Raw genomic sequence first — 21700 nt, 5'->3', positions numbered from 1 at the left:
AGGGTGCTGGCGCCTTCTGAGTGTGTGTACCCAGCGTCTTAAGAGAATTTGTAGAGAAATAGCCCACCGTTGGGAGAAAATTTAATCCCAGCTGAAGCCTTACTTTAGTCACAATGGCTCCACTTACAAGATAGAAGATTATTATCTGGCGTTTGACTTCAAACGAAGGCTAATAGGACTAATTAATTCAACGCTTGCAAAACACAACAGGGCAGACACTGACCAGGTGTGTGGAGGGCTGCACAGGGAGGCAGGCTAGGTCAGCCCCACCCATCCGACAGGTGGCCCCGTTTTCTCCTACCATCAGTGGGTCCCCAGGTGCTCAGCTTATCCAGAGCCCTAGCAAACACAGCACACCGTTTTGAAGGGCTTGCTGTCAGCGGGCAGTCGCCTGGACATACTGTGCTGTGAGGGCACTGGACCTGGATCCTTGGTGCCCAGGTCTCCCATTCTCTGGGGTTCCTGGTGCCTGGAAGGACCCTGGCACCTCTCGTGAGTTGAAGGGGCTCTCCTGCAGGCTTTCCTACTGAAAACGTCCTTCTCTGGGGCTGGGCTTTCCTCCGCTTCCGTTTGATTTGTTGTCTGGTAAGTGATTTGGCTCTGACTGTGTCACTGCACTGGCTTGGCAGCTCTTGGGTCATCACCCGGTTCCCCGCAGGAAGGACGTCACAGCCTCCTCCCTACTGATGCTCTGGTTTCAGCATCACCATTTCTCCCCTCACCACTGTGGTTCTTCCCTATACCCCATGTCTTACTGGCTTCCCACTAACCCCTGACGTCCCCAGACTTGTATCTTCCTTGCTTGTCGTCACCCCATATGTCCAGGAGACCTGCAAGCCTTAACCCTTTGTGAGCATCAAACCCTGGGACTCAGCACGAGTCACAGTATCGACTCCCCAAGTCCAAAGCCAGCAGCCTTTCACCTGTATTTTCCATTATATATGCTTTCCCACCTGAAATACTCTCATGCAAACAGGTAGAAGGTGGAGGCATCTGGACATACGCTCAGCCTGTGCTGGTAAGACAATGCAGGGTCTCATTTACCAGACAGTTATGAGATCGCCCCACGATACAAATATCAACTTAATTCTGTTTACTACACATGCTCTATGCTCTCTAATAATTCTCATCACTGAACATAGCAAGTGTTCTGGCTTTTGGCAGGATTTTGGCTGCAGGCCACTGTCAGGTCCTAGGGGCTGCCCACCGTTCCTTGCCATGTGGGTTCCCCCAGCTTTCCGTGTACTCCATCAAGGCCACAGGGAGAGTGATTAGCTTCAGCTCGCTCAGAGGGAGTCGCTTATAATGTAATGTAACCAGGGGGTGGTGTGCCGTCACCTTGGCTGGCTGGAAGCAATCCTTAGGTAATGCCCCCACCGGAAGGGCAGGGTCACACAAATTTGTGAATACCGTGACATAGCAATCACTGGGTGTCACCCTCGGGTCTGTCTGTCATGTCAAGTTAAAAATCAAGTCTCCTGGATTCTGATTCACATTGAATTCTTCAATGTAACCTTCCAGTTTCCAAAGTCCATGATTCATAGCACCAGTGCCCTCTTCCAGGAGTTAACTACTGTGTTTTCAGGCTATTCATTAATTCGCGTCCTCTCACATACAGTTATTGGAAATATTTAACAGCCAGCATGGCCCTGGCACCACTCTGTCAGATAGACCGACAGGAACAACTCATTCAGATGACGCAGGAAACAGGATGCTGAAGGGCACACAGTGGCCTGTAGCCCCAGGCTAAGCCTCTCGATGCCCTCCAGTCAGTCTTTCAGCAATCTCCGTCCAGGTGCCTGCCCTACTCACCTGTGAGGGGTTAGGCCTTGGTTTGCTGGCATCCCTTTCCAAGATCTTTCACCTCTAGGATCCTAAGGCAACTTGGGGAAATCAGAGGTGACAGGAACTGAAAAATTGTTCATTGATTGGATTGAAATAGGAAGTTATTGCCCACCCCTGAGTCTGGGAGGAAAAGATTTATCTGAGCTCCTCACCCTAATTACAGTGTGTTTTCTAGTTGCTTCCAAATTCTCCCCCCTCCCTTCCCTACAAAGGCCTGGGCTCCATGTGGAGAGAAAAGAGCATGGCCCTGCGGGGAGGCCCTTTGGTTAACCTGAAGGCACCTCTTTTCCTGAAGTGCTGAGGGCTTCCTGTAGACACAGCGGCCCCCTTCTCTCCCACACCATATAAATCACATGTGTGCAGTGAAGGTGCCCTCATGGAGTCACCGGGACAACAGAGCCTCTGCTCCAGGAGGCACAGGGGAGCCCTGAGCTCCCGTTAGCTGGCGTCTGTGGCTACATCTATAAAACGGGGGCAGTAGTAGTCGCTGCATCATAGGACAGTTGTGAGCACAAAATGAGGCCATTCTCAGTCGTCACGTTCCACAATCTGTCAGGAGCACCTGACACACCTGCTGACCCACTTGTCCCAAAGGTCACTGTTCTGCCCATGTTTCCTGGGTCCTTTATGTTGGCTGCGCCCGGGCCACCCTTGTGCCATGTAAATACCAATGGGCACACCTGCTCCTTGGTCCAAGGCCCACCCTTGGGCTGCCGGAACCTGCTTTGCTTGGACTGAAAGATACCAGTGCCTGGGAACCCAGGTTCAGCAACTGATGGGTGCTGCCGTGTAAGTACCCCAACTTCTTCAGCATTGGTTAGGACAAGTCCAAGGTGAGGCGGAAGCTGCTCCCACTGCTCCCGGGCAGACTTAGCTTATTTTCACTCCGCTGTTTGGTCTCCTTCTTTTCCCTGCCCACATCCCCACATGTCCATCATTTCTGTTGTTTTGTTTTTCTGAAAACACTGTCTATTAAATCACTTTTACAGGAATCATAATCTCAAGGTCTACTTCTAGGAGAGGCAGTAAATTTTTTTTTGGTAATAATATTAGTGTTATTTTATTATAGACATAGGTATAATATAATAAAGTAAAAAATTAATCACACATGTTAGGAACCAACATGTTCAAGATAAGAGAAAAAATGTAAGAGAATAAAATCAAGGAAGTTTAAAAAAAAAATCTAACTCTAACTCAATTTGAAGTAGAAATATCAGTGTTTATCATTTTTTTCTTAAAAAATGCTTTCTTTTCAAGTTCTTCCTTCCACTGTAAAGGCTGTGCAGCATGAGACAGCCTGAGGATTTATACATGATGCTATGCTTTTTATAGGAGAAATGACATAGTAGCCGAGATTTACTTTATTTATTTTTTATTTTTTTCAAGATTTACTTTAAAATACTACAGAACACAACTGCTGATTATATGGAAATGCAAATGGTTAAATATTGATAATTGCTGAAGCTGGTTAACGGGTACAGGGTAATTTATATAAGACTGTTCTACTTTTTTATATGCTTGAAAAGTTCCGTAACAAAATGTTAAATTGAAAAACCTTAATTAAAAAGCAACAGCAACACAGGATTCCAATGTAGGATCCAGAAGTGATTTCAAAGAGTTTTGCGGAGCAACACAGGGCCTTGGGGGCAGCGATCCGCAAGCTGGCTCCCTCCTGGGTAATCAGTACCCAGAGCCGGAGGCTGTTTATTTAAAACACAGATGGGGACAACTGCTGACCTGGGGCTTTCAGTCACTAAAAGGGCCCTTGACCCAGGAAATGCCAGGAATTGCCAGCCCAGTGCCAAACAGGACAAACTACAAACATCCCAGAGAAGCCAGAAGAGGGTTAGCAAAACCTGAACCTCTGAAAAAGGAAAAGCCAACTGATACAAGACATCCAAGTCTGTTGGCCAAAAAAGACTGAAGGTTTGCATCATTTCTTTGGAGAGAATATTAGTGGTTCAACTTATAGAGCATCTGGACGGTGCCAGGCACTCACTAGGCCACTTTAAATGCATAATCATCACGAAAGATGCTTAAGTAGGTAAGAAACTGTCGATGGTGCACAGTCACTGCGTGAAAGGCTTGGATGGGCCGATGCCATCCGTAGGTCACCCAACATTGCTGTAGAAAGATGGCGGGACCAAGAGAGCGTACAGTCACTGCAGAAGCCGGGAAGAAAGAGAGAGGAGGGAAGGTGAGAAGAGGAAAAGGGCAGAAAGAAGGGGCAGGAAGGGAGGAAAAAGCTAGTGGGCATTTATTTATAGGGCATTTAGAAAGCCACAGCGTTCCTGTCAGAATGTGCTGAGAGCCAGTGTCAGCAGAAAAGTGCTGGAAGCACCTAGTGGGCAGCTTCTGGCTCCGGGCAGTGGTCGTGGAATTACTGGCCATGGGATTGTTTTAAGACTCACACTCCTCACCTTAAGATTCAAGGTGAGGGTGAAAGGGAAGTTAACGTTTAACATTGACATAGTGGGTGAAAGGATTTGGTGAAGGATTTACAGGGCTAAAATTAGTAAATCCAGACATTCAGTATTTTTTTAAAAGTCGAGTGGAAAGTCTTTACAGGGGAAGAAGGAAGCAGTTTTCTGTTCCGAATCAGGTCAGTCTTATTCTTACGTGCCACGCACTAATTGATACTAAATCAGTGGTCGGGCCTGTACGTGAGAGACGTTGTCAGAGGGATTTGGCAATCTGGGGGGATTGGGGGGGGGGGGCAGTGAGGGGAGATGTCTACTTTCACAGGTTGTATACAAGGGAAAACTGAAAGAACATATTTTTAGGGACAAGTGTGAGGTGGACAGGTGTGTGGATGGACTAGGAATGAGAAGTGTGTGCTGCATGGTGTATGGCGCTTGTGAATCTGTGAGACGTGTGCTGTGTCTGTGGTGTGTGTGGTGGAGGGTAGGTATAAGTGTGTTGTGTGTATGTGTGTGTGTGTGGCTTGTATGTGAGTGCTGTGTGTGGTACTGAGATGTGTTTGTGTGGTTTGTGTGCATCTGTCTTGAGATAAACAGCGTCCCCCTATGTTCCAATGTGTGATAACTGTGGTTGACAACAGCTCGCTTAAGACTGCATTGCAAATCCCATCTGAGGACTTTTAGGCGTCTCCTGAGCATCTGGTGTCACACAAGCTGATGGGGTCAGATGTCAAGGTGTAGACTGGTGCGCGTGGGTGCGGAGCCCCGACTGGAAAGGCTGCGTGAGAGGAGCCGCCAGGCTGAGCTGCGTCAACCCCACGCGGGCCCGGGGGGCGCCCTGGCGCGGCGGCTGCGTGGGGTACACGGGGTGCGGGCATGTGAGCGCCTCCTAGGGACGCGACAGGAACGAGCAGAGCTCACAGCTCCGTAGAGATACCAGGAAAACGAAGGACGTTGTTTACCTTCCTTCCTCTCTGACGTTCCTCCTTCCTTTTTGACCATCCACGTGTCTGACTTTCAGCACTTTCCTTCTGCCTAGAAAATTGTTAACGCCCCTGCCAGCACCGAGGTCCCTGCGTCCCTTCCACTCCGGAGGGAACTTTTCACTGCACATGGAATTATGGACTGGCAGAGCATTTTGTTCGTTTCCTATAGTTTTCAGGTTTTCTGTATATTTTTAATCAACAAAAAATCGTCAAAGTTAAATGTCAAAGGAAGTGCGTGGTGAAGGGCACGCGCGGGCACTGGTGTGAGTGGCAACCAAGTTTCCTTTGGTGCACGTTGACATGGGAGCGGGCCCTGGGGGCCGGGCCGCTCCTCCCGCGTTATGCTGATGTCGTGTGTTTAGCACTTGCAGGGGCCAGAGAAGGGACCCTGTAGCCGGAAGAGAAGCCAGCAGACGCCCGTTCGCAAATGGATGACCAGCTCCCTTCCAGGAAAGGTAGAAATCACTCTCTGTCCCCTCACATAGGCTTTCTTCTTCTTCTTAAACATGACACCGAAGATTCCAGGTAAGGGGGTTCATCCATAAAAATATATAAGGGGCCTTAGAAGTGTTCAGGAAAGGACGTGAAGAAACCAGTCCTGCCATGGTGTCCATTAGAAAACCCTTAAATAAAACGAGTCCATGTATCCTAGCTGTTCACACTTTATTTCACTTTATTTTGATTCTTGTCCACTCCTCACTTGCTGAAGGAGATCAAAGAGGGGAGCTATTTGTGTCCCATCTCAAGGAGGCGGAGACACACCCTTCTGGAAGTGAGGCGGGTGGAAGGTTCTGGAGTCACTGCATCCTTGGGCAGCAACAGTTGAGTAGTCACTGAACCTTTGCTTAGACAAGCTGTTATCTTGAGCAAGACGGGAAGAACAATAAGGAATTCCTGCTATTGGCTTAGAGTTACGTCCATCATCATCAGCGGCAATGGATTGTATACCTTTTCAATTTACAGAAAGGTCAGGGCTCTATTAAATTTTCTGTTTCTTCTTGTATCCATTTTGGTATTTTTATATTGTCCACTTCAGCTATGTTCAAATTTATATTCGAACATATAGAACATATAAACATATAAAATTATACGTTGGTCTCTATCTTTGATTTCTGCCCTTATGCTTAACATTTTCTTTCTTTTAGGTCCTTTGGGTTTGTTCCTTTGTTAATTTTCCTAGTCTTTGAGCTTTCCTCTTTTCTGATAAACATATTTAAGGGTGTTACACTTTACTCTAACTGTCCATGAGTTCAACAGGACATCTGTCTCTCAGTCTGAAGCACTTTAGAATCCCCCTTACGGTTTCCTTTTTAATTCAAGACTTATTTAGAAGTAATTTTTGTTGACATCTGTCCAGATTGTCGAGTGTGTCAGTGTTTCCCTCCTTTTTATTTCTGAGTAACATCCATTGTATTAATATACCACAGCAGGTTTATCCATCCCAGTCAGCTATTTTGAAAGAAACTACTATAAACATTGCACTACACCTCTTTTTGTAGACATATGGTTTTATTTCTCTTGGGAAATTTCCATTTGTTGAAAAGACTTTACCTTCCTCCACTGAATTGCATTAGTACGTTTATTCAATGGCACATGTGTGCATCTGTTTCTGGACTCCCTACTTTCTTCCACTGATGAATTCCTGTGGCCCTGCACCAACACCACACTGGTTACTCTAGTTGGAAGCTCCCTCAAATACAATGCATTTTGTAAGTGCGACTTTCTCCGCCATGTGTATATATGACTTTCTCAACCAGACCACATGGCTTTTTTGGAGAATAAAGCCGTTTACTTGAGTGAACGTCTTTGTTGTTCCTTCCAAGAGTAACCCAGGGTATTTTTTAACTATCCCTTTAAAATATACTCATACATGAGCCAAAGTGCTTGGAGGACTGGCTTAATATTCTAGGACATTCTAGTTGGGATAATATTTCATAGGATTGTGGGATTATTCTATCAGTCACACATCTTCCAATCATATCATAATTTCTCAAAGACTGTTAAGTATTATAAAATTTCAAATTAATATCCAGGGCTCCAAATTTCTGAGTTAAAAGTATGTTTTACCTCAGCTGTGTTAACAAGAGACATTTTTTGTTTTACTCACCAGCTCCAATTTTTTGTTCCCTTCGCTATGGGTTATGTCTCCTCCTGCACTTCTGTAATGTTGTGATGATGTCACAGCGCATGTGTCTGAGCCTCACCGTGGTCGCCATGGTGAACAGCACAGATCCACACGGTTCGCCCAACGCCTCCACAAAGGACCTCTTGGATAACATAAAGGTACAGCAAACATAGCATCCACAGTCCTAAGTTTAAAATCCTGTCTTGCTAACTCCTTTGTGTAGAGATTGAACGTTATCACACCTGATATGACAATAATCATTAGAGAAAAAGCTCAAGTCTTGCTCAGCCTTGCCATTAGAAACCTAAGTAGGTATGTCCCATAATTAAAGGATGCCTCAATATTTGTGAAGGGCTTTGAGGTGTGAATTCTTCTGTGTGAAGAATAAAAACTAAGAGTTAGCACCTCTTTACAATTGAGAAGATTGGACAAGAGGGAAAGCATTTTAAACCAGAAGTAGAAGTCAAGATGTATCTTCTTTTCTATTTAAGTTTTCGAACATGCAGTACATTTACATGTTCCATTACTGTCATCTCTGGAATTTCAGGTTTTACATTTAAATCTGTGATGCATTTTTACTTAATGTTTGCATATGTTGTGTTTAGACCTTTTTTTACATATGGATATACAATTGTTCTAGCACTGTTTGTTGGAAAGAGACTCTTCTGTCTCCACTGAGTTGTCTTTAATGTTTGTTGAAATATAATTAGTTATGTAAGACTAACACTACCTGCCTGATTTTAAGATTTGTCATAAAGTTACCATAATCAAGACAGTGTGATATTAGCATAAAAACAGAAAAATAATCAATGACATAGAGAGTTCAGAAATATACTCACACACATGAACTACTGATTTTTTCATGATCCACAAAAGAACAAACATAAAATTGAACTTCATCAAAATTCAAAAGATGCTGTTAAGAGAAAAAAAAGACAAACCAGAGACAGGTTAAATGTTTGCAAATCACATTTAATAATGGAATTCTATCAAAACTCGATAAACATGAGACAACCCAGTACCAAAATGGGGAAAAGATATGAGCAGACAATTCACCAGAGAACATACATGGATGGCAAATACTCACAAGAAAAGATGCCACATGTCATTCGTCATTAGGGACATGTAACTAAACACCACAAAGGTATATTACTACACACCAACTCAAATGGCTAAAATTATAAAGAGTGGACATACGAAGCGGTGGCCAGAATGGGGAGGAACTGGGACTCTCCTGCGCCACTGGGAAGGATACAAAAAGGTACAACCAGTTTAGTTAAGCACACACCTACTCTACGATCCAGCCAGCCCACTGCTAGGTATCTACTAAGAGAAATGAAAACACATGTCCATACAGAGACTTGTGCATAAATGCTGAGAGTAGCTTTATTTGTAATAGCCCCAAATTTTTACGCACCCAACATAGGAACACCTAAATACATAAAGCAAATATTAGCAGAACTAAAGAGAGTAATAGACAACAATACAATAAGAGAGGACTTTAATGCCCCACTTACATCAATGGACAGACCATCCTGACAGAAAATTCATAAGGAAACATGGGCCTTAAATGACACATTAGATCATATATATTTAAGAGACACCTATACAGAACATTTCATCCAAAAGCAACAGAATACACATTCTTTTCAAACACATATGAAACATTCTCTAGAATAGATCCTAGGCCACAAAACAATTCTTAATCAATTTAAGAAAATTGAAATTATATCAAGTGTCTTTTCCAACCAAAATGGTGGGAAACTAGAAATCAATTACAAGAAGGGAAACTGGAAAATTCACAAATATGTAGAGATATAGCAACATGCTACTGAACAATCGATGGGTCAAAGAATAAATCAAAAGAGAAATTTTTTAAAAAATCCTTGAGACAAATGAAAATGGAAATACAACTACCAAAACTTTTAGGATGCAGCTAAAGCAGTTCTAAGAAGGAAGTTCATAGCAATAAATGGCTTTTTCAAGAAGCAAACAAAAAAAAAAAAATTCAAATAATAGCCAGAGCAATTAGATAAGAAAAAGAAATAAAAGACTTCCAAATTGGAAAGGAAGAAGTAAAACTGTCACTATTTGCAGATGACATGATATTATATGTAGAAAATCCTCAAGACTCCATAAAAAAACTGTTAGAACGAATAAACAAATTCAGTACAATTGTAGCATGCAAAATCAATACACAAAAATCTGTCGTGTTTCTATACACTAATAATAAGCAGAAAAATTAAGACAATTCCATTTACTGTTGTATCTGAAAGAATAAAATACATAGAACAAATTTAACTAAGGTGAAAGACCTACACATTGAAAACTGTGAGATATCGATGAAAAAAAAATAGTTGCCACAGATAAATAGAAAGATAGTCCATGCTCCTGGATTGAAAGAATTAACATTGCTGAAATGTTCATACAGCCCAAAGCAATCTACCCATTCAATGCAATCCCTGTCAAAATGCCAATGACATTTTTCACAGGATTAAAACAAACAATCCTAAAATTTATATGGAACCACAAAAGACCTCGAGCAGCCAAAGAAATCTTGAGAAAGAGGAGGAAAGCTCAAGGCATCACACTTCCTGTTTTCCAACTATTTTACAAGGCTATGATAATCAAAACAGCATGGTACTGGCAGAAAAACAAACACACGGATCAATGAACAGAGTAGAGTGTCCAGAAATAAACCCACACCTACATGGTCAATTAATTTATGACAAAGGAGCCAAGAAAATACAATGGGAAAGGGACAGTCTCTCCAATAAATGGTATTGGGAAAACTGCACAGCCACATTGCAAAAGAATGAGACTGGATCCCTGTCTTACACCATACGCAAAAATTATTTCAAATGGATCAAAGACTTGAATGTAAGACCTGAAAAGGTAAAACTTTTAAAAGAAAACATAGGTGGTAAGCTCACTGACATTGGCCTTAGCTATGGTATTTTTGAATTTGACAACAAAACCAAAGGTAATAAAATAAAAAATAAACAAGTGGGATGACATCAAACTAAAAAGCCTCTACACAGTGAAGGAAACCATCAATAAAATGAAAAATCAAGCTACTGAATGGGAGAAAATATTTGCCAATAATTTATCTGATAAAGAGTTAATATCCAAAATATATAAAGAACTTATACAACCTAATAGCAAAAAAACAAAAAACAAAAAACAAAAAAAACCCAAACAAACAAAAACAATCCAATTTAAAAATGGGCAGGGCATCTAAACAGACATTTTTGTAAAGAAGACATACAGATGGCCAACAGATACGGGTACATGAAAAGATGCTCAACATCACTGATCACCAGGGAAATACAAATCAAAACCACAGTGAGATACCACCTCACACCTGTTAGAATGTCTGTCATCACATAGACAAGAATAACAAGTGTTGGTGAGGATGTGGAGAAAAGGGAACCCCCGTGTACTGTTGGGATTGTAAATTGGTGCAGCCACCATTGAAAACAGTGTGGAGGTTCCTCAAAAAAATAAAATAGAACCACCATATGATCCAGGATTCCCATTTCTGGGTATTTATCAAAAAAAAAAGTCACTATCTCAAAAAGATAGCTGCATCCCCATGTTCATTGCAGCATTATTTACAATAGACAAGATAGGGAAGCAACCTAGATGTCCATTGATGGATGGTTGAATTTTAAAAAGTGACATATAAAAAACACACATGGAATATTATTGAGCCACAAAAAGAATGAAATCATTTGCAACAACATGTGTAGACATGGGGCATTATGACTTGAGGGCATTATGCTAAGTGAAATAAATTAGAGAAAGATAAATACTGTAAGATCTCATAGGTGGAATCTAAACAAACAGAAACAAAATTGAGCTCATGGATACAGAGAGAAGTGTAATGGAGGGGGTGGGCAAAATGGGTGAAGGGGCTTAGAAAGTACAAACTTCCTTTATTTTGTACAAAGTAAGTCCTGGGGGTGTAATGAACCACATGGCAACTGTAGTTAATAATACTGCAATGTATATTTGAAAGTGCTAAAAGAGTAGATCTTAAAAAGTTTTCATCACAAGAAAAAAAAGCTGTAACTGTAGAATGAAGGGTGTTAACTAGATTTATGGTGTTGGTCATTTCACAATATATACAAATATCAAGTCATTATTTTGTACACCCTAAATTAATGGAATATTACAATGTTGACTACATCTGAATTTTAAAAAGCAACAAGTGTTCAATGTCTGCACTGTGACTGGTACTGGGGGTCACGTGGTGCCCTTGACCCGGGAAGGACTTTGCATTGCAGTTGAGGACACCAACGCAATGCAAGTAAAATGTAATTACACACAGAAAATGACAGTGTGAAGGGAGAAAGAAGTTCCCACGACAGCGAACATTAGGCAGAGAGGGGACACTTTCCAGGGGGTGAGCAGGGAGGCCAGTTTCCCCATGTCCCTGAGTTTGCAGACTCACTGGTGTGTCTTGTCTTTCCTTGCAGAACCCCAGGTATAACTGGAGCCCCGAAATCCGGGGGGTCATCTTAAGTTCCATCTTGTACGGTATGCTCATCGTGAAAATCCCCGTTGGGTATTTGTCTGGAATATACTCCATCCGGAAAATGGTTAGCTGTGCCCTGATCCTCAGCTCCCTGTCCAGCCTGCTCATCCCCCTGGCAGCGGACGCCGGTGAAATGCCACTCATCGCCTGCCGGGTAGTGCAGGGGCTGGGCCAGGTATCAGGACAGTGCCGAGACGGAGCAGGGTCTTTGTTCCCGGGAAGCCCAGAGAGCCGATGTCCCGACATTTCTCGTTTCAGGGGACAGTGTCCATAGCTCAGCACATGGTGTGGGTCAAGTGGGCCCCTCCCTTGGAACGAGGCCGACTTACCTCTCTGAGTGTATCAGGTAATGACTCCGGGCCCACTGGCAGTTCCTGCACCACCGTGTCTGCAGAGCCATGAGAATCGTGTGTTTTGTACTGACAAGGCTTCAGAACCCATCTGCTCCAGAATCCTTTACTTTAAAGGTGTGGGAACTGTCTAGCATAGAGAAAAGCCTGTTTGTCTCCACAAGAGGAAGACGCCAATACTTTATCCTTTTCTGCTGAGCAGATTATTTCACTGGCAATGATTATTCTCTGCCACCATGAGGCGTGGCACCTGTTCTTTCAGGTGCCCCCACTCACGCAGGGGTTCTCTCTCCCTCTGACCAGGACTTATGCTGGGACCCTTCATTTCCCTGCTTGCCACCGGATTCATCTGTCAGGCCCTGGGCTGGCCCTATGTCTTCTATATTTTTGGTGAGTGTCTTTCTGTGAAATCCCAGTCATTATTCAGAATTTAAGAGGAAAAAAAATGGAACGTAATAACTTATATGAAGATAATGATGTTAAAAATTTTGACCCACATGAAGAGAAGTCAGCATTCATTGATTTCCTACTAAAACCAGTGCAGGACGAATTCCCCAGAGTGGAGACTCAGGCCCCGGGCTGAGACGGTTCTCGGCTTCACATAGGGAAGAATTCAAATGAGAGCTGGTCTAGAGTCTCAAGTGAAAGTAAGTTTATTTAGCAGAGAAAGTAAGAAAACAAAGGCCACTCATAGACAGGATCGTGGTTTCTAATCGTTAGTGGAAGAGAGAGCCCGTCCATTCCCCGGGCTAGGGTTTACATGTCTTCTGTTTTCATGGAAAACGTGTTGGTATGAGGGAAAGAAGGCTAGAAGAGCAACTGTAGGTTTATCTTTAACGTCTGTGAGAATCGGAGCAGGTTTGTCTGTAACTTCTGTGAGGCAAACTGTGTCTTGTTTGCTGTGGGCGTAACCATGCGGGTGGCCGTGATGGACTCTGCTCAGTAGCCTTCGGATGGTCTGTTCTGTGTCACTGATTAACGCCTGCCTGAGTTCTGTGTCCCGGAGCATGCAAGCGGCAGGCTTGGACCCCAACCTCCTAGTTCCTTCTGCAGAAAGAGTCCTCACGCCCCGTCCATGTGTTATTGTCACGAGCACGAGCTCAGAACTAGACGTGCTATTGTACCTACCTGTCGGGCACATGCCACAGACCCTCACCTCTTCTATGAAACCCTTGGGGGAAGGGTGATGGGCACATATCAAAGGTAATGAGACTAGTGTCCTAGTCACACTTCGCACGTTTAGCGTGGAGCATCGTGTCATAATCAGAGCTGTTCATTTCTAACTTAGTGAGCCACGAACTTCCCACCAATTGGAATAAATAAAACCCACAAAGGATCGAGGTTTACAGATGAACAGCTCCGTGTGTAACTTTTCCACATTGGGTGAGTTTCCACCCACAGTCTCGCCCCAGGCCACAGAGTCTCAGAACTGGCCCAGCCTCCACGCCTGTCAGCCAAGTGGCAGTTCTGGAGTCTCCGTGTGACCTGCATCTCAGTGACAGCAGACAGCACCATTGTCCCCTGGTTCCTGCTTCTGACTCGTGGAGGCCCGTGCTCAGGCCTTGACTTCTCTTCTCTGTCTCTTTGGCCCCCCTCCCCCTCCTCACCTCCCCCCCCCCCCCCCACACACACACACACTGGACTCCATCCTTCTGGCCTTTCTTCAAAGCTCTCCCCAAGCTCCTCCTGGGGTGTTTTCAGTCCCTAGACAGTATAATTCATGCTAAGTGTTAACAGAACCACCTGCCCCTGGGCAGGTAATTCGGCCTTTCTGAGCATCAGTTTTCTCATTTTAAGAAAGAGCTGAAGGGCATTGTCTGAATTTTCTGAATAAAGTGCCCTGTAGAAATGTGTGTGTGTATAAGGTACTCACTTCTGTCCACTTACATTCTGCCTTGGGATTAGGTTCTCAGGTCACAGAATGAGGTGGAAATACTATATTGTCAAAATAGTCTTTTAATGTGAAAAATCTAAGATCGTACAATGGCCCCAGGTGTCCGCGTGGTCTTATCCCATTACCTGTCACCCTCACCTGTCCTCCCCTCACCTGGCTCCCTCCCCTGTGACAGGCCTCACAACTCAGGGCCCTGGCACCTCCTGCTCCCTATGCAGACGTGGGGTGGGGGGTGTCCCAGCCTTCCCTGAGCGTGGCGCTGCTCACCTCCTCCCCGCATCACTTCTCTCCATAGCTCATCACTGGCATTTAATACCTTTTACTTACCCACTTTTCATTACCTCTCTTTCTCATCTGCTACAGAGTAAATCCTATGAAGACAGGGATTTCAGGGCTTTCTGTGTGTTTTGTCCACTGCTGTCTCCCCAGTACCTAGAATCGTGTGTGGTTCCTAATGAGCATTGAATCAGCATTTGGCAAACAAAGGAATGCATTTCTGGAAGACTGACCAGTGAACAGTTCCTACGCCCGGTCTTAACACAGGATTTCCTATGATCAGGTCATTGATATGAGAAACTCAAAAACAGAAATAATTTGGCAAACTCTTACAGGACTTGGACCCCGACCCCCACCCCTACCCCTGTCCCCTAAGGCCGGGGCTGTATCGTCGGAGCTCAGTGAAGCCCAGCCCTCAGAGCTGGGTGATTGTCAGCCCCGTGGGGGCCCAGCGTGCTCTCTTCTCATGATAGAACTCGTAGGAGTGAGGCCAGTTGTCCTGAGTGGAGGGATGCAGTGGCTTGGCGAGCAGAACCCGCCGGAGGACTCGCCTCCTTTTCTGCACGTGTCCTGGGGTTCTGTGGGGTGAGGCGGCTGTGCATACAGAGAGAACTGTCGGAAATGTGAGCCTCGCTGCAGAGTTTCAAAAGAGGAAGAGGAGGTCCAGGTTCTCGTAGCGATCATGAAAAGTGCCCATGGGGAGAGACTCACTACAGACAGAAGCAGCTCCGACGCTAACGTGTCCTCCTTTAATAGGTGCTTGTGGCTGTGCCCTGGGTCTTTTATGGTTCGTTCTGTTTTATGATGACCCAAAGGACCATCCGTGCATCAGCGTCGATGAGAAGGAATTCATCACCTCCTCCCTCATGGCACAGGTAAACCGCACATGTACTTTGGGAACTCCCGGGTCCCACATGAAATGACACGTGCTCTGGCCGGTCAGACTGATGGGTTCCTTCCTAGGTCAGCTCGAGTGGACAGCATCTGCCCATCAAGGCCATGCTCAAGTCCCTCCCGCTCTGGGCGATTTCCCTCGGTTGTTTTGCCTTTTCCTGGACAAACCATGTCATGTTTCTGTACTCACCAACATTTATCAGCTCCAAGCTTCATGTAAACGTGACAGAGGTAGGGTACCTTCTGTTCTCCTGGCTTTGTGAGACTCTGCTCGTTTCTCCATGAGGTGACTCTAGTTGTAGCTCTTGCCCACCCCGCGCTGTGTCGCTGAGGGTCTTCACCTGGAGATGCCCGGTTGCCAACTGTCATGTCAACGTTGGCTGCCCAGAAAGAAAGGTGTAGACTGGCACCCCCACAATGCACACCGCCCCCCGCCCCCATTCCTGTTCCCCATTCCTATGCCTCACAGTCTCTGTACCATCACCCTTGGGTATTAGTTAAGGCTCAATGCCATCGTTGCCTAAAGACTGGGATTCTTCCCTGAAAGTCACTTGGCAGAGCCCTGTCACCCTGCACCAATCCTCCCCTGGGGAAAGGAAATGAGTCCTGGGTGTGAACACGGGGAAAGGACTGGCACTCCCATTGCTTGTCTGACTCGGAGAATCACTGACGCCTGGACATTTCCGTTGTTTCATGCCATAATAACCAGGAAAGAAACTCCTTTAGAAATGGAGTCTGGGCTTGCCACCTTGGGGCACTCTGTAATGGGCCCCCAGGAACGGATCCCAGGGGCCAGGATGACAGCGAAGTCATTTAAGCTCGCGTGGACCCAAGTTTATCTCCCATGAGACCATGGGGTGGTTGCGGGGATAAACAGGAGCTGGTCCAGAGAAAGTATCATAGGAAGCATTGCGATTGTTACTGTTATTATCTCTGTCATTTCCCCAGGGCCAGCATTTCCCAGTCAGAAAACTACATAGATTGTGACAACTGTTTCTGACGCCAAAACAACTCTTTCTCCTCCTTTTGGGTAGTATGTGCCTGGCAGTAATTTGGGGGTGGTATGTTGATGGCTTCCTGTATGACAGTTCAAGTTTTAGGTGCTGAATTTCAGCGTAGGGATGACTCTGTCCCACGTTCACCATCACGATAACCTTTCCTCCTCAGAACGGGATGCTGTCAGCCCTCCCCTATCTGTTCTCCTGGCTCCTTGGGATCATGGTGGGTCAGGTGGCAGACCTCTTCCTGTCCAGGAACATGTTACGCGTGATTACCATCCGGAAACTCTTCACCACGCTAGGTGAGGAAGAGCTGGGACATTGGAGCGCTGTGGGGTGCTTCCCCCCAGGCTCGGGCTCACCCTGACTGTGCTCTCTGAACCCGTCCCCAGGTCTTCTCCTGCCCTCCTTCTTCGGGATATGCCTGTGTCACCTGAGTTTCAGCTTCCACAGCACAATAATTTTCCTCATACTTGCTAGCTCAACAGTGGTCTTTTGTGTAGTCGGAATACTTATCAACCCCTTGGATATCGCTCCCAGGTAGGGTTTGAAAATCTCTTTCTTGTCTGTGTCTAAGCCCTCCACGGTGTTTTAAGGTGTCAGCTATTTTCGAGTTCATGGCCAGTTTGCTGAAAGTTCTGACACTGTGTAAGGGTTAGCTACTCCATTACTATTGTTATTGTATGAATGTTTATATATCTTTAATCCTCATGACAACCCATCGGTTAGTCATATTTATTTTACAGCTAAGGCAACTGAGGTTGAGATACTTAATGGCCTAAGAGCTCACCTCTGGTTTGGGATCTTACCTAGGCTTTCAATCCAGATCGCTTTGGCAAAAAAAGCTTTTGCTCTTTTTACTATGTCTTTTTTTTTTTCCAGCTGTAATAAGTGTGACTGATGGAAGCAGCTCTGCCATTTGCACAACTCCAGGGGGTGCTATTCACACTGTACTCTGTGGGGCTGGCATTCCCTGGAGAACAGAGATCTGATATGAACAGAATTCTCTGGAGTTTTGTGAAACAGTGACCCTGGGGTAGAGAGGCAAAATCTACCAAGAACAATCGCCTTTGTCCCACATAAGCAGACTCTTGCCCACCAGACCTACACAAGGGGAGCAGTGAGGACGCATATCACCTGATTTATTCAATTCCAAGACCCTCCTTGAGAATGCCCGGGGCGTTATGACTACTTCGAATTGTATAAAGACATGAAAGGGTTGTTGGTAGAGAATGCACACTACCCACTGAGCCACAGGCACTTTGAAAAATCGCCACATTCATAAAGTACACAGAAAAAGTGAAGGAAATTGCAAGTAGCTGCCATTTACTGAGTATTTTTGTGTGCCCTCGTGCCCCAGTGTGAGGTGATACTATCCATCTACACTGTGAGGCTGAAGAGACAAAAGCCCACTTATGTGATGTTACATAGCTAATAACAAGTCGAGGTTCACCCCTACGCCCATCTGCCTCTGAAACTGACTGGCTGTGGTCACCTCCTCACTAGTGTCATCTGCCAGCACCTGTTAAGTAGGGTGTGAACTGTGTCAGCCAGCAACAGCTTGGGTGACCCAGGGCAAAGCCTCGGTCGCATCTTCCAATGGGCTCAGATTCCGTGTTCGCCAGGTAGTTGTGTAGTCAGAGGGAATAAATATGCTAACATACAATTTGGCAAAAAACTCCTAATCTCTTAAGCTAATTCATCCTCAGTCTTAAGGGCGTATGTGTGTTTTATCTCAACCATATCAATGTGTGTTGCTTGTTGTTTTCTTAGTAATGGGAGGGAGACAAGACTTATTTAAGCAAGAACATTCCCAATCATATACCCCCCTTGTCTATCAAAGAGTTTCCTTAGGGGACACTAAGGAAACTGAGGTTTCTAAATTGTTCCCTTAGGGAAGTGGGGTCTTTGTTAGAACTGAAGACCAGAACAAGGAATTACACTTGTCTGAGCCGGACAAAGGTGACAAGAAAGAAGGTCTGGAAGGAAGAAGAGGAGACACACAGATGTGCTTTAGTAGGGCTCACAGAGCAAAGGTGGCCCTATTGCCACCCAAACCCCAGGGGTTCTGTTGCTAAAGTGGAAAAAGGAACATGAACACTGGGGACAATGGACGTTTTGTGCCCCACTCTACACCTGGCTGCTCGTCACCAGACTTTTTCACACACTAGCACACTCTCTCCAGCTCCCCAACAGAAGATAACTGAGAATCTTACCGGCAACTGCATACAGCGAAACCCTAGGGACTCTCGACCCAGGCATGACAGCTGTCTGCCAAGGGACCCATAAAGTAGACATGAGCTCCACACTCCCTCCACGCTCAGCCTGTGAAGGCAGCATGCAGATGGAATAGACCCCGGGAGGTGAAATGGAAGCCCTTCCCCTCATAAAGGGAAGAAGTGGATTCACAGAACCTGTAACAGCGACATCTGCTGGGCTGGAAAGGAACACACTCTGTCCGGAGTGAAATGTGTTCTCCGCTACACGCTGATTCTGCTCTCCAAAGGCACGTCCTACTCTTCATGGCTCATGGACTTGACCCCTGCTTGATCTAGGTTCTCCGTGGCCTCCCTGCTTTGTAGCCCACTCTCTGCTGAGGCCGCAGGACAGACCATCACAGTGGCTTGTCAGCTAGGCCCCTGGTTCCCTTGCCCGGGCCCCCGTGGGGGGCACTCACAGGGCCAGCTGCTCTGGGACTGTGGGAGTAGACCCAGTGAACAGAGTCCTTCAATTTAGTACTGACTCGAGACCTGTTCCTATGACCAGCACACATCACCACCTGACCTTCTCACCTGTGGTTGAGGTTTCCTAAATCTGCCCGCCTTCCCTTGAGTGTGGTCTCATTTTCTCAATATCTTCATATCATGTGCTGCTACCGCCAACCTTTCTGACTGTGGAGCAGCCAGAAAGTTACTTGTAACCACAAACTTCTTCTGGTATTTTCATGGAATTTGAGAAGTAGGAGTGGCAAATTCAGGAAATCAACAGTTATTTTTCTTAAACCTCCTCTTAAATTGATTATGGTTTAAGATTGAAAATACTGTACATCTGTGTATTGTCATTCTTGTTTCGTACAGATATTACGGCTTTCTTAAAGGAGTTACAGTTCTAATTGGAATGACAGGAGGGCTGACCTCTTCCACTCTGGCTGGAATAATCCTTAACCAGGTAAGGAACATCCCGACCCAGGCATTTGCCCACCCTGCTGCTACAACGTGTTAAATGTTACAAATGCACCAACGAGTCCAGTACTTTATAATTACTTTGCACTTTAATCCCTCAGGATCCAGAGTCTTCCTGGTCTAAAATCTTCTTCCTGATGGCAGCCATTAACGTAATAAGCCTAACTTTCTACCTTATATTTGCTAAAGCAGAAATTCAGGACTGGGCTAAAGAAAAACAACACACACGCCTCTGAAGGTAAGATGGGGGCAGATTTTGGAAGTGGGGGTGCAGGAGACAGGGGAGTTGAGGGTGAGCCCCAGAGAACTGTGGTGTTGCTGACCGAGAGGGGAAATGAGGGGTGAAGGATTGGGGCAGCAGAGGGGACCGTGTGAAGTCTGATGGGGTTGGCATGAAGCCCAGAGGACGGACTGCTCTGGAATCCTGGGGAGGTATTGGGGGTAGAGATATAACTCTGTGGTCCTGGGACTTCCTAATATTGGAAAATGACAAAGAGGAAAGGAAGTCTGCAAGGGAGATGGGGAAGGGCATTGGATGATGTGGGAAGAACAGTTGGGGAATGTGATGTCTCAGAAGAGAAGGTGGGAACGAGGACCCATGGGAAGTGCTATCCTGGGGTCAAATTATATAAAGGGTGAGGACTTACTAATGGGTGTGGCAAGAGGCTCCTAAATGGTGGCCCTGACTACAATGGTCTTCAAATGAGTGACAGAGACGAAGGGTCCGTTAAAGTTCAAAAGACAATCTGATCTTGTGCCTTCCTTCTCTGAACCTTGTCAGTGGTAAATAAGTAGAAGGAGAAATGTCTCTTGGTGGAATCATTTCATCTGATGCATCAATCAGAACTGATGGACGTAGATTCCCATTTTGCAAACCCCAGTGAGTTGAGGGATCTGGGTGTTTTGCATCAAAGGCTGTTAACATCACAAAGACTGGGAAGTTATAGAAACAATAAATTCAGGCAGAAAGTTTCCTGACTAACCCATTAATACAGAAGTACATTTTTTTCACATTAAACAACAATAACCAGTTAGCAAGTTTATGAAAAGAGATGATCCAAACGATGATCGTTCTAATCAAAAACTAAATTAACTCAGTGTTGCCAGTACTAAGAATTTCCATAACGGTGCACTCACAAAATTCACCAAGATGCATTTATACTCCAGACTGCTGATTAGAAAGGGCGGAAATCTGGACCTTCAATTAAACATGTCCTACTCTTAGTTAATAAATAGTGTGTAAGCGAACAGAATATAACCAGCCGTTGAAAAATGTGGGAGCTCATGCAAATATTTCTATATGGAAATTACTGAGGTTCTCCTTATGGATAAGCACCGGATGGGACTGGGAAATATTCCAGAGGCTTTAGCAGAGACTTGTCCTCTAGTTCCGAGGGACAGAGATGGGAACAACTGTGACAACAGTCTTATGATTTTGTTCAGACATTGTAAGTTTTCTTGGCTTTATAGATATGTCCTATTAAATACTAAGAGTTATACTAGGGTTTTCCATTATTGTTACGTCTATTATTTTTTTATTATGTCCAAGCAGTTATTATTGAATATTCTGATCTTATATTACCATTTCAGAAAGATTTTGACAAGTATACCTTAACTGGGAATTTAATTTTGACTTTGTAAAATTATCAGCCTTTTCCATTTTATAATCTTTACTCTTGTCAAGGAGGGTGACTTTCCACCTCATCAGATCCAGCCTGGAGACTCCGTAAACCAGAAAAGACATCTCTGCAAGAATTCTTCACAGCCTCGCTGGAAGGGTCCTCTCCAGGCACTTCTCGTGAACCTCCATGCAGCCAGGCTCAAGGAAACTAACACCTGGACCCCCATTTCCCACCTGGTAAAGGCTAATCTACCTGGATTTCATCTATTGGAAGGACAAAATTTTCTTGGACCAGTAGTCTGCTCTTGATAAGAGATTAGGATTTTAAGATTGTAAGGCTCAGTGAAATAAGTCAGACAGAAAAAGTCGAGAACCATATGATTTCACTGATATGTGGTATATAAAACTGAAAACAGCAAAGGAACAAGACAAATAAATGAACAAAATCTCATAGACACAGACAATAGTTTAGTGGTTACCAGTGGGGAAGGGGGAAGGGGTGGTAGACGAGGGTAAAGGGATCAAATATATGGTGATGGAAGGAGAACTGTCTCTGGAGGGCAAACACA

General features: G+C 44.9%; 1 protein-coding gene across 9 annotated transcripts; it reads left to right on the top strand.

Moving 5' to 3' along the window:
* The first annotated feature begins 3611 nt into the window (after positions 1-3611).
* LOC109438737 (sodium-dependent phosphate transport protein 1) lies at positions 3612-21645 on the top strand. 9 transcript variants are annotated; one of them, XM_019718771.2, is made up of 13 exons: positions 3612-3771; positions 5614-5706; positions 7436-7534; positions 11858-12091; positions 12175-12262; positions 12570-12656; positions 15193-15311; positions 15400-15561; positions 16498-16630; positions 16721-16868; positions 19406-19496; positions 19612-19748; positions 21195-21645. In XM_019718771.2, exons 2-12 carry the CDS (start codon positions 5683-5685, stop codon positions 19744-19746), a joined length of 1320 nt encoding a protein of 439 aa, XP_019574330.2. In that variant the 5' UTR covers positions 3612-3771; positions 5614-5682; the 3' UTR covers positions 19747-19748; positions 21195-21645. The 9 variants fall into 9 exon arrangements, with proteins under 9 accessions (XP_019574330.2, XP_019574325.2, XP_019574327.2 ...); XM_019718766.2 differs by having other exon boundaries at positions 3612-3889; XM_019718768.2 differs by having other exon boundaries at positions 3613-3771; positions 7362-7534.
* Positions 21646-21700: the final 55 nt, after the last annotated feature.

The sequence above is a fragment of the Rhinolophus sinicus genome, linkage group LG14 (genome assembly GCF_036562045.2).
Source record: "Rhinolophus sinicus isolate RSC01 linkage group LG14, ASM3656204v1, whole genome shotgun sequence".
NCBI classification, from domain to species: Eukaryota; Metazoa; Chordata; class Mammalia; order Chiroptera; family Rhinolophidae; genus Rhinolophus; species Rhinolophus sinicus.
Note: the sequence above shows the minus strand (reverse complement) of the source record. Positions and strands in the feature narration are given on the sequence as shown.

Bases quoted from the DNA above. Each gene is read 5' to 3' on its own strand.
- LOC109438737 (XM_074319281.1), top strand. From the start codon at position 4,993: ATGTCAAGGTGTAGACTGGTGCGCGTGGGTGCGGAGCCCCGACTGGAA. The intron at 5,125-5,613 runs GTACACGGGGTG...TCGTGTGTTTAG, and splicing joins TGGCGCGGCGGCTGCGTGGG to CACTTGCAGGGGCCAGAGAA. The intron at 16,631-16,720 runs GTGAGGAAGAGC...ACCCGTCCCCAG, and splicing joins GAAACTCTTCACCACGCTAG to GTCTTCTCCTGCCCTCCTTC.